Genomic DNA, 13,134 nt, shown 5'->3' with positions numbered 1-13,134 from the left:
CTCTCTCTTTTGTCTTTCAGATTCCACTAGTATATATTGAGGTAAGCAACGTGAAACATTCCATAATTAGACACAAATAATAAACTTAGGGAAAATGTTCTTATTTGAGAGATTCTTACAATATTTCAGAAACTTGTCATTAAGGGAGAAGCCTTCAAACTCATGTAACACTAGATGGTTCCAAGTCATCTCCCTTCCCCACCCCTCCCCACCTCTTTGTGGATAACATAGGAGTCCCCATAGATTTCCTTTATTGTCTCTCATGCTCTGGGCTCTTTTGTAAATTACAATTACTGTGTCCACAGGACCCCAAAGGAAATCGCATCATGCAATGGCAGAACCTCAAGGTAGAGAGTGGCCTCAAGCAGTTGACCTTTCCCCTCTCATCAGAGCCCTTTCAGGGCTCCTATAAGGTGGTGGTACAGAAGGAATCAGGTGAAATGGCAGAGCACCCCTTCACCGTGGAGGAATTTGGTATGGATTATGCAAAACCATGGAACAGTTTTTTCATATTTAAACTTCTAGGGCCTAGAATTTGAGTTTCTTTGGAATTACTTTCTATTTCCCACGGGTGAGATTAGGCTTGGAGTGGAACCAATTACTTCTAATCCAATGAGGACCATCAATGATTCGTGAATAGGATGTCATATAGCATTTTTTGTAGCAATTTTTAATCTTCAAAAAAAATGTAAAACATTCTCAGTCCAGTGGAGTCTCCCATAATTCATTAAGGTTACATTGATCCATCATAGTCCTTCAACCAGGATCTCCATTTGAGAGAAAGGTGGATATATTGGAGAAGAGGGCTACCTTTTCAGGGCCCTAAAATATGATTAGAGAATTGTTATGAGAACCTGGAAATACCAATTCCCCAGAAGTTGAAAAACAATCACCAACTTCCTTTATCTCCAATCAACAGTGCTTCCTAAGTTTGAAGTGCAAGTAAGAGTGCCAAAGATAATCACCATCTTGGAAGAAGAGATGAATGTGTCAGTGTGTGGCCTGTGAGTTTATACTTTTAAAAAATCTTTGGCGAGGGGAATTATTTAAAGGAGACTCACCCTTTGGGATATTTTAACTAGCTTGTCTAGAAGCAGTGCAGCACAAATACCTTAAATACATGGGAGCGTCCCCATCTCTAGAACTTTCCTCTCCTGTTGCTTTTCTATTTCCCTTCTTATTTTCTTTCATGTCCTTTCCAACATTATTTCAACTATCATGGGGCAGACAACTGTTCCTAGAGCTAAGCTATGCTAACAGGATTGATTCTGAAATTAATAAAGCTACTCGCGCATGCACGTACACATGTACACACACAAATGAGATAGTGTTGAAGGGTAGTGACTTTCCCTGTACCAGGTTGTAAAGTAAATTCAATCATCAACAGATCATTTACTTGACCTTGGATACATAGTGGAAAAATAGCTCAGATTCAGAATTTGTAGAGATAGGCATACTACAGAAATGTCGTCTAACTCATCTGTCTACCTAAGGCATGTCACATACTTCTCTGAACTGCCATTTTCACTGATGAGAGTAGACATGATCTCACAGTCAGTCTTTTCCAACCTTGAAAATTCATGTTTCTAGGATCTTATTGCTCCCATCTCCAGCAGCCCAGCAGTAGCAGTACAGAAAGAACAGGCAGAGTGAAGAAACCAGTCCTAAAGACCTTCAGCTGGGTCCCTGCCCCAGCACTATCTCAGAGTAAGGTCACCAAGCTCCTGATCCCACAGAGCTGGTGAACCAGTACTCTTGCAAATATAGATATAGATATAGAGGGTATTTTGAAAAGGGAAGGAAACAAATACCCTCAAAACCACAGCAATTATCAATGATACATTTATGGCACAATCCCATTTTTGTAAAAAGTAAACAAGTAAAAGTCTACATGAACAGAGATGGCTACACATAGGAAGAGGATGATGGAAGGAGAGATACCATCATATTAATAGTTTATATTCCTAGGTAGAATTGAGAGCGTTTATTTCTTGTCTTTGTTTTGTTTTGTTGGTATTGTTTTTTCTCTTAAGATCTGGTGTAGCTTTGGCAAAAGAAAAATATTTCTTAAAAGATGAAACTGAAAATTAGAGATTAAGAAAAAAAAAAAAAAGACATGGTAAAAGAAGACTGAAGTAAATTCCAGCATGTTGCACTGGAAATTTCTAAAAGAGAAGGTTCGTTACTTAGTTTACTTGCCCTCAACGCTGTATAAGCCCTGCAGAAATTAGAGGGAAGTACAGAGTCTAAAAATATACTATAGCTAAAGGGAAAATATAAACAGGTAGAAAATGGGGGTGTTCAATGTCTGATTTGATCCATTTGGCAATGTTGTTATGACAGATACACATATGGGAAGCCTGTCCCAGGACGTGTGACTATAAACATGTGCAGAAAGTACAGTAACCCTTCTAACTGCTTTGGTGGAGAATCACATGCTGTCTGTGAGAAGTTCAGTCAGCAGGTATGTGGGAAACTACTCCTAGGGATTAACAGCCCAGGCATTGTTGATGAGCAGTGAGTTATAACATGGTGGTAACTCAGGAAGAGACCAATCTGTAAGAGAATTCTATGCTAGCCATAGTCGTTTTTTAAAAATCAGTGACTTAGCACAATAGGAATTATTTCTTGTAATTGTCCATTGTGGGTATTCTTGGTGCACCAAGCACCCAGAATGATTGAAGTTGAACCATCTCCAGCACCTGGTACCTAAAGCCGCCTTGAGTATCCATCCAATTACGTAAAGGAAGGAGAAAAAAGCATACAAATCTTAACCACCTTGGCTGGGAAAGGTGTCAGTTTTTCTCTCTTTCTATGAGCAAGAGCTTGTCACATGGCCCCACCTAGATGCCAGGGAGCTGGGAAACACAGTGCCCAGATGGGCAGCCACTTCCCAGCCACAGCTGTAAACTATGGAAGGGAAGCCAGGCTTCGGTGAAGAGTTAGCTGCCTGCTACAGTAAGATTACCCCCCAAGTTTTAAGGCATTTCTTCATTTCTTCACCTCATTCACTCTGGGGAATATCAGATACTAAGGAATACACCTGTCAGTTATAAGCCAGAAACTGTTGTGAGGTGTCCTTATAATTAATCCCTAGAGAATATTTATTGTTTTCTCATCATACAAAATTCCTAGGTTATGTTGCCTCAAAAAAAAATGCCACCAGATTAACTGACCACTGATGTGTCCAGTCTTATGTTTTTTGTATTTTATTTCGTCCCCTCCTAGCTAAACAGCCAGGGCTGCTTCTCTCAGCAAGTAAAGACCAAGATCTTCCAAATGAAGAGACAAGAGTTTGAAATGAAAATTGAAGTGGAGGCCAAGATTCAAGAAGAAGGAACAGGTGTGTATACCTCATGGGTATGGGAGGAAGAACAATGGACATGGATTTAGTTCCTTTGCCAAACAGTGAACTGAAAGGGAGGAAGTAGTATAAGTTCAGGGAGAGCATCCTTCCAAAAGTGAACTTATTTTTTCCTTCTTTTTCAGAGGTGGAATTAACTGGAAAAGGGACCACTGAAATAACAAGAACCATAACCAAACTCTCATTTGTGAAAGTAGACTCAGACGCTAGACGAGGGATTCCCTTCTTTGGGCAGGTGAGGTATTTTTCAATTCACAAATCAAACTGTACTCTCACCTAATACGTACAACATATTCTGCTAAAACTATACCTGGTTAATATTATCTGTTGATTAATATAATCAAAGGTATAAAACCACATAAAATAGATTTGTTCCTCTGTAAATTTGTACATCAAATCTATAAAACCATTCTAAAGCACTATCAAAATTAGAGGGTTTGGGGAACAGCACTGAGTGATGTCGTTCAGTCTCTTTCCCACGGTTTACCAGGCAGTCTCAGATTTTTATAATATTTTTTCACAAAGCGTCTCGAAATTCCTGACAGCCAATCACATTATCCTTCTAACATTAACTTTGTATGGAAATGGGTGGGTAGGTGGCTTTCATTTTGATTTTGAAATATAAAAGATTCTACTGTACCTAGTGTTCCTTTCATGGATATTATATATACATTACTTTTTCAAGTATATTATTTTATTCAAGTATACTTATTCAAATATATTTGTTTTATTTTAGCAAGTATATTTTAAAAACAGTACACAGAGGGGTAAAATACTGATATTTAAAGTATACCCAGGGCTTCCCTGGTGGCACAGTGGTTGAGAGTCCACCTGCCGATGCAGGGGACACGGGTTCGTGCCCCGGTCCGGGAAGATCCCACATGCCACGGAGCGGCTGGGCCCGTGAGCCATGGCTGCTGAGCCTGCGCGTCCGGAGCCTGTGCTCCGCAACGGGAGAGGCCACAACAGTGAGAGGCCCGCGTACCGCAAAAAATAATAATAATAATAAAATATACACAGATTTTAAAGATATAAATTTTTTCTCTCAGATCTACAAAAAAATCTGCTACTGTTATTTTTCTGTTTACTGTTATAAGCAGATGTGCTAATGGAGCTTTCAGACTCCAGAAGTCTGAGATGAGAGTTGTATGTACCTCCATGCGTAATTACTGTGCATCCTGTTTTTAATGGAAATATTATAAGATGTCAGCTGTGGAGAGTGCAAAAGACAGAGGGACCAGGCTCCACAAAAGAGTAGTGGAATAAATTTTAGAATGTCTTGATTATGTTATGACAGCAAACATGTTCAGAAACTTTGGTCACTTCCTAAAATGAAAGTTCACTTCTTTAAATTTCTCAGAAGTATATTGTACTTTTTTGAGATTTTATTCCTGCTAAATAACTATCCTATTATCATAAGACTCTCACCAAAAGTGAAAGAATCAGAATTTTGTACCTATCCTGGTACACAGCTGACATTTCATTAGCAAACTTAGATCTCGTTAATCAATTACAAATACTAATCCAAGTCTGCTGGTTGTGCTTCCTTCTACCAAAAGTAGTTTATACTGAGAAAAAAAATCACCATCTTTAAAATCTGAACTGAGCTACTAATCTTCTGGGTTCAGTATTAGCAGTAATTTGACTTTAGGCCCTTATTTAATATTCTATGCTTCTTTTCAATTTTACATTTTTCAGATGGGAAGTACCTCATAAAATCTACCTACCTTCCAAAAGTTTGCAAATCTAGGTCAAGAAGCAGATATCATATATAAAACTAGAGGAGCACACAGGACAATATATTAGCAATTGCTAATATTAAACCTCAGAACACTAATCTGTAGAAAGGGAATGGTCTGCCATAAAATAAGTATTTGAGGCTCAATTAAATTTGACTAATGGGTTAAAAATTTTCATTATGGCTCCTGTGGTCTGTGACTTTCCAAAAGTTATATATAATACATAGAGTTTTCAAAATATCCACAGAATACGTTTCTCAGGTCACCTCTATTATCTCCATCATTCTCTACCCTTTTACACTATTTTTCGTCTTAGGACTGATTACCACTAAATAAGTATACATTACGCATTTATTTAGCAGCTATCTCTTTTACTGGACCGTATGCTCTAAGATAGAAGGAACTTTGTTTTGTTCACTGCTGTAGCCTCAATGCCTCGAACCATGTCTGACGTATTAGACACACTCAATAAATATTTGTAATAAAATGAATGTTTGGTGTCTATTGGATATTAGCCACGTAACTGATCTGCAGCTTTTAATCTTCAGGTGCGCCTAGCGGATGGAAAAGGTGTCCCTATACCAAATAAACTCATCTTCATCACAGCAGAGGAAGCCCACTATGACTCCAACGCCACCACTGATGAGCACGGCCTGGTGCAGTTCTCCATCAACACCACCAGCATCACGGGCACCTCCCTCACCGTCAGGGTAAGTTTGGAGGGAAGTTACCAATGATGTGAAGAAGTCTTGGAAGAAAGGTTGCAACCGAAAAGTGATGGCATTTCCAAGTTGTGTTTAGTCTTAGGGGAAAAAAATGCGAAACTAAATACCAATTCAAGGTCAATTTTGAAAAAGTTTGTTAAAAGGAGGCAGTATAGTGTTGTGGCTAAAGTGGGGGCTCCACGTGTGCACTCGCGTGTAGCGACATGAATCGTGCAAACGCTGTGGGAAGCAGCGTGGCAGTCCCCCCAAATGAGAACTACCATATGATCCAGTATTCTAACTGCTGAGTATACCTTCAAAAGAACTGAAAACAGAATCTCAAAGGGATACTTGCACAGCCCTGTTCATAGCGGCACTATTCACAGTAGCCAAGAGGTGGAAGCAACCCAAATATCCATCAACAGATGAACAGATAAACAGAATGTGGTATATATGTACAATGGAATAGTATTCAGCCTTAAAAAGGAAGGCTGTCACAGGCTACAGTGCGGACGAACCTTGAAGACATTATGCTAAGTGAAATATCCAGTCACAAAAAACAAATCGTGTATGACTCCACTTGCATGAGGTATCTAAAGCACTCAAAGCCATAGAAATGGAAAGTAGAATGGTGGTTGCCAGGGGTTGGGAAGAAGGAGAAATGAGGAGTTGGTATTTAATGGGGACAGCGTTTTAGTTTTGCAAGATGAAAGAATTCTGGAGATGGGCTGCATATTACTTAACACTACCAAACTGTACATTTTAAAATGGTTAAGACGGTAATTTATGTTGTGTTTTTTACCACAATTTTTTTAAGTGTAGGTTCCAGAATCAGATAAATTAGATTAAAATCCTGGCTCAACTCTACATTAAGAGCAAATAACTAAGAGTTGAGTATAGACTTCAACTACTTCACTAACTCAACTCTTGAACCAATGCTATTTACAGAAAGTGTTCTCAGACCCCTAAGGTTGCAATATTACATTTATTCATAATACCCATTTGAAACCCATCATAGATGAGGCACCTACTCTCTGATACGCAGTTCTTCCATTTCGGAGGATTAGTCTCCTTCAGTGAGGTTTCATAGCTCCAATGTCTCTGTCTGAATAGGTAAAGTAGCCAAAGAAATGTAAGCCAAGCTAATCAGAGCAAAGGATGCCTCCTTTTATGCTCTTCACAAATGTAAAAATCAATACCAACTCAAGGAGCCTCAGCCCTGTAAAGGCCTGCAATACCGATAAACAAAATAAGGGACCCTCCTCTCTCACTTTTGAGTGTGGAGCACAAGATTTCTAGGTACTAGTTAAGGTAGGATACTAAAGGAATGCAATTCTGGAGCACACTGATTCTCTATGACATATAATCTATAAGATAATATTGTTTTTCTAATTCATTAGGTCAGACACAAGGATCATAGTACCTGCTATGGCTACCAGTGGCTGTCAGAAGAGTATGAAGAAGCTTATCACACTGCTAATCTCGTATTCTCCCAAAGCAAGAGCTTTGTCCACCTTGAGCCCTTGCCTCGTGAACTGCCCTGCGGCCGAGCTCAGACAGTCCAAGCACATTACATACTGAATGGACAGGTCCTGCAGGAGCTGAAGGAGCTCGTGTTCTATTACCTGGTGAGAAGGAAGGCCACTACTCTGACTCATCTGTAAACTCCTGTGTGGGCAAGGATTTATGAAGCTCTTTAGGCATCACTACTTTGACCTCTTATCCATGTTCCTTTTGAAAGTCTGACTTCTCTCAGGGCTAATTATTGCCAGCAAGGGCTCAATAAAACAAGCATATCACATAGAGAGCAAGACTTGGGGTCAGATCTCTGTCCGGCAAATTAAATCCCTTTTCATTTCCTTTTTTGCAGGTAATGGCAAAGGGAGACATTGTCCGATCTGGGACTCACGTACTGCCCGTGCACCAGGGAGACAGTGAGTATTTCCATAATTCCCCATTTCTGCCATACTCAGTCACTTGCAACCTTACGCTGCAGAAATACCAGGAATAGCTTCAAATAAAGAGAGAGAATTTTCATCTAACCCCAATAAAGAAGTTGAAAGGGGAAAGCAATAATGTTTCTTTCTTTTTTTAAACCCTTTATCAAATATTTATTTTCTTCTCTTTCAGGTTATTCTGTTCAGATTATTTAAAGTGTTTAGTTGTTTCATAATTTATGCTTATTCCAAATTTTCAAACCATAAATAGTCATGGACCTCCTTCTCAAAATGACATTTCAAAATTGTTTCAGACAATGGAGAGAAGGTAAAACTTTGGAGTGTCTTCTATATGTTAGGTCTTGTGCTGAGTCATTTATATCTTTACATCATATTTCCCTTTTGAAGATAGCTATGATTTTATGAAGAGGTAAATTGGACTCTCCCCAGAAACAAGTGTGGAACAATATAATCCTCTGAAGGTTTCACCTATCCTAAGGGAGTCTAAAAGTTCCCTTAAGAAAATTATCAGTGAACTACTCTTTTGTTGCTACTTTGTAGCAACATAGAAGCACTATAGTAGAGAAGTTCGATGCAACTTCTAACAGTTCTATGTAGGCACCAAAAAATAAGTTGCAAAGGAGTTCAGTACTCCTCTTAAGAAGAAAGAATAGAATATCTGGTTCATAGAAAGTTAAAGAGGATATAGGGGTAAATACAATGTGTTAAACTCTTACTATTACATCTCGCAACTTCAAGTACTATTTCCCTTCTCTAGTGTAAAATCTAGATCAAATGGTAGCCAAATGGATGTCTCCACATCCTTAGATAGCATCAGAACTTTGTATAGATGAGCTCAAGCTTAAAACTGGGAAGAAATCATTATGCGATTTTGAGAGAAGAGGGGGGCTATGATAAGGTTGTTTTTTTTTTTAAGCCAGGATTCTTAGAGATAGTCATCCATTTATTACATCTATTATTTCTTATATCTGTTACATCTACTAGTAGAGTCATCAACCAGACCAGGCTCCTAAAATGACATTGTACAGCAGAAAAGTGTTATTTCAGCCCTGAGCTGTCTAACCCATGACCACTTCCTTTCATTCTCTCTGTGCTCCAGTGGAAGGCCATTTTCCCCTGTCAGTCCCTGTTGAGTCAGACATTGCTCCCGTCGCTAGGTTGCTCATCTATGCCATTTTACCTGATGGGGAAGTGGTTGGCGACTCTGCAAAATATGAGGTCGAAAACTGTCTGGCCAACAAGGTGGGTGTTTTATATCATAAATTTTTCAACATTTAAAACTAGAAGTTACTATCACTATCAATTATTTTCTACATGCAAGCACTGGGGCCAAAAGGGTTAAATGAATTCACCAGAGGTTTTCAGCAAGGTAATGGCAGATCACACTAAGAAGCCATGTCAAGAGAAAAATAAATATCATATATTAACACATATATGTGAAATCTAGAAAAATGGTACAGATAAACCTATTTGGGAATAGAGGGCAGGAACAGGGACACAGACATAGAGAACAAACATGTGGACAAGGAGGGGGAAAGGGAGGGTGGGATGAACTGGGAGATTGGGATTGACATATAAACACTACCGTGTGTAAAACAGATAGCTGGTGAGAACCTGCTGTATAGCACAGGGAGCTCAGCTCGGTGCTCTGTGGTGACCTAGATGGGTGGGATGGGGGCGGGGGGCGTGGGAGGGAGGTTCAAGAGGGAGGAGATATATGTATACATATGGCTGATTCACTTCGTTGTACAGCAGAAACTAACACAACATTGTAAAGCAACTATACCCCAATTTAAGAAAAAAAAAAAAGAAGCTATTCATGTCACTTGACTCCTAGTGCAAAATTCTCATGCACTGTCTCTTACCATATGATACAGTTCAGAGTACCTTGTTCCCTTCTCTTACGATGAAATGTTGGGAAACATGTAACCAAGTTTATAAGACTACAAAAGGGCCAAAAGAAAAATACAAGAGCATCTAGAACCATTTGCATTCCGCCCACAGTTAGTTAATGAACACCTCACTATGTATCAAAGGTAAAAAATGGCATCTCCAATTTAATAACTTATAAAAGCAGATATCATTATAATAGCTCAACTGATGAGAATCAGAGTGACAAAATAGGGAACCAAAGGCCTCAAGGCTTACATGGTGCCAAACATCAACGAAGTCAAACAAAGCGATTATGCATTGAATTTGCGGAGCACCCAGGAAATGCTGGTGAATGCATGGGTAAATCAGGAAATTTGTTTTTCTGACTTTGTCCCCAATTCCACAGGTGGGTTTGAACTTCAGCCCAGCACAGAGTCTCCCAGCCTCCCACGCCCGCCTGAAAGTCACCGCTTCCCCTCGGTCCCTCTGCGCCCTCCGCGCCGTGGACCAAAGTGTGCTGCTCATGAGTCCCGAGGCCGAGCTCTCTGTGCCCACGGTGAGTTCCGTCAGCCCCGGGGTCAGGAAGGGCCACATCAGGGACTCAGAGCAAGAAAAAACCCTGACTGGGATAGCATCTATTAAAGTTATATTTATCTAGGAGTTAATAGTTTTGAGCTCTTTCATGTGCACTTTTTTTTGGTGAGGAAGATATTACATATGAATATCAATGTATAAATCATGCACCATCCAAAATCCCTGAAATCCTAGAGCTTTATGAAACCAATAGTAGGAGTTTTCAAACTAGTTTTCATATTTCAAAAAGTCTAACAGAAATGGTACATATACCTGCACTTAGACTGCACAGGCTAAGTGAAATATCAAACTTCTTTTAATAAGAATTGTATCAGTTGAAACACTGCATGCCCAAGATGAACACAATTTCTGAAGGAAGATCTGTATTGTCTCTGATTAATAAAAATTAGGAAAAATTAATTACCATGTGATAAATGACATTAATAAATGAAACCTTTTCAAATACTGGGTTAATAGGAAAAATAGCAAAAGGGTATGCTTAGTATAACAACGGGAAACTACTTAATGTGTCCTAATAGTAGTTTGCCCATTACTTCAAATTTTCAATGAGGGCAATTGGAATAACCTCTTACTGAAGTTTTTTTTCACTACCAAAATTTTATAAAGGGAAAGTTACGTTTTTACTTCCCTACAAGAGAAACTTATAAGAAAAGATCTCTTACTTTCTGGTTCTTCCAATAGTATTTAATTAAAAATATTAGAATACTTCTAAAGGAGATATTAAGTGCATAGTGGAAGCAAGGGAATATGTGGAATGCTAACATTAATGTTTTATGTTTGTATAACATAATTTTATAGTTCTCAAAGTTGTTTTCAATTATAACAATCCTAGTGGATAGATAAGGCAGAAAATTCTATTAGTTTGTTAATAATAAAGCAGAAGCTTTCATGTATCTAGTAGTAGACCTGGGTTAGAACAAGGGTTCCTCTCAATCTTTGATAATGTTTCACTAATGAAACGCTTGCACCTAGTAGCATAAGTCACTCATTCAACACATATTTATTTAGTGCCTACTGTGTTCTGGGTGTGTCCTAAATTCTGGGGATCTCATAGTGAACTACTAGAAAGAAAAAAATCCATGCACTCATGGAACTTAATAGGTGAGACAGACAATAATTATGTGATACGCTTTGGAGAAAAATAAAGCAGAGGGAGGAGATGGAGAATGCTAAGAAGGAGCTGCCTTTGAGAAAGTGCTTCATTTCATTGTGCTACTCACTTTGCTAATCTATTCTTATCAAACAATTTTGAACTCCTATAAATATAAAACACCTACAGAATTTTTATGTTTGTCTTATTCTTCCCGTTGAGGTGAATTTGAAAGTATCATTTTCAGTATTCTACAGTTAAAGTTTTATGTATTTTATAAAGATATGGAGCACTTAGTTCCCATGAGTAATACTAAGAAAATACTGTCCTGACCTATACAGAGGATACATGCTTATCCATGCGCCTGTTTAGAACATGTTGTCCATTTACTTTGTTAAACACTGAGTCAGTTGCTAACCACCAGGTAGAGACGAAACTATTACCTAATTCTGCCATCCTGAAGCGTTGCACAATGTCTCAAATATAGCAAACCTCAATTTCTCTTAATTTTTATTTCATTCCAGCAGAGTCTAGGGTTTGCCTCTGAATTGCGTAACAAAAGATTATGATCCTGAGTACTTAGATAGGAATGTTTTAATTGTTTTTTTCCCTAAAATTGTTAAACGTTTTCAAAATCATCTTCTCTGTAAATTATCTAGGCAATGGAGCCACTCAAAGAAAGTCTGGTAGTGATTATTCTTTTCTTTTCTCCCTGCACTTAAGAAAAATAAGCGACAAGTAAGTTTGTCCTTTTGCCCTTTGCATTTGTACAGGTTTATAATCTGCTACCAGTAAAGGACCTCAACGGTTTCCCTGATCGTTTAAATCAACAGAAGGAAGACAATGAAGACTGCATCAGTCACCGTAATGTCTATATCAATGGGATCATGTATTCCCCAGTATCAAATACAAATGAAAAAGATATGTATAGCTTCCTAAAGGTAAGTCCATTATATTGCTGATGGTCAGTTCTTAAGGTTCACAGAATATTATATATGGAAAAAAATATTTATTTTAATGCTTCCATATTATAGTTGAGGGTAATGGGACATAGAGAGATCAAGTGACTTCTCCAAGGTCACTAATAGTAGCAGATCTACTAATAACAACAGAGCCAGGACTGGAACTTTTGGGATTATTAAGCAAGTTTTTTTTTCTTCATTCATTTCATTCATTTATAAATATTACACATGTAAAATAATTACTGTTGAAAAAGGTTTAAAAACAGAATGAAATTATCTCTATAAGTATATCAATTTCCTTTCTACTCATGTGAACATTAAAAGTTTACTATTAGGGAGGGCATATCTGTATGTGTATGGCTGATTCATCTTGTTGTGCAGTGGAGGCTAACACAACATTGTAAAGCAACCATACTCCAATTAAAGTTTTTTAAAAATGGTCAAATATCAGTAATTCCATATGGTTCTACCTGATTAGAATCATTAGACAGCTGAAAAACTGTAATATTTACACATCAAGTGAAACAATGCAAGCCTCTGTATTCCAAAGAAAAAAGTCTTTGCAGGAGAGAATGACCTCAGCTACTCTGAAATGTGCTTAAACCACACATACTCAGCACCAGGGCTTATGGCGCTAGCTTCCCATGTTTAAGGATGCCAGTGGTGAGGCTCAAAAGTTGGATTCTGACTGAGCTTCCTCAGTGCACAGTAAAGACGGGTGTTAGAGCGGGTGTTAGAGTAACAGTTATAGGTAACGCTGGGGTGACAAGAGACAGGGACACTGTCTGAAAGAAACAACTTCCGAATCCAAAAACACAAAAAGATTAATATTAAGCTAGTTGGACTGTTTG

General features: G+C 38.4%; 1 protein-coding gene and 1 long non-coding RNA gene across 3 annotated transcripts in view; one reads left to right on the top strand and one right to left on the bottom strand.

Annotated features, from left to right (window-relative positions):
* LOC111176742 (uncharacterized) overlaps positions 1–13,134 on the bottom strand; it is a 172,194-nt gene that overhangs the window by 98,477 nt on the left and 60,583 nt on the right. The gene's annotated exons all lie outside the window — the stretch shown is intronic.
* A2M (alpha-2-macroglobulin) overlaps positions 1–13,134 on the top strand; it is a 73,415-nt gene that overhangs the window by 40,170 nt on the left and 20,111 nt on the right. For both annotated transcript variants that reach the window (XM_022577521.3, XM_022577520.3), the window contains exons 5-16: positions 21–41; positions 306–474; positions 920–1,004; positions 2,344–2,464; positions 3,229–3,343; positions 3,490–3,599; positions 5,652–5,813; positions 7,208–7,435; positions 7,678–7,741; positions 8,865–9,007; positions 10,044–10,193; positions 12,095–12,262. In XM_022577521.3, coding sequence (XP_022433229.1) covers positions 21–41; positions 306–474; positions 920–1,004; positions 2,344–2,464; positions 3,229–3,343; positions 3,490–3,599; positions 5,652–5,813; positions 7,208–7,435; positions 7,678–7,741; positions 8,865–9,007; positions 10,044–10,193; positions 12,095–12,262 — 1,536 coding nt within the window. The remainder of the gene's footprint in view (positions 1–20; positions 42–305; positions 475–919; positions 1,005–2,343; positions 2,465–3,228; positions 3,344–3,489; positions 3,600–5,651; positions 5,814–7,207; positions 7,436–7,677; positions 7,742–8,864; positions 9,008–10,043; positions 10,194–12,094; positions 12,263–13,134) is intronic.

The sequence above is a fragment of the Delphinapterus leucas genome, chromosome 11 (genome assembly GCF_059928025.1).
Source record: "Delphinapterus leucas isolate spDelLeu-1000000601 "Yukka" chromosome 11, BTC_Dleu_Yukka2, whole genome shotgun sequence".
Classification (NCBI taxonomy): Eukaryota; Metazoa; Chordata; class Mammalia; order Artiodactyla; family Monodontidae; genus Delphinapterus; species Delphinapterus leucas.
Note: the sequence above shows the minus strand (reverse complement) of the source record. Positions and strands in the feature narration are given on the sequence as shown.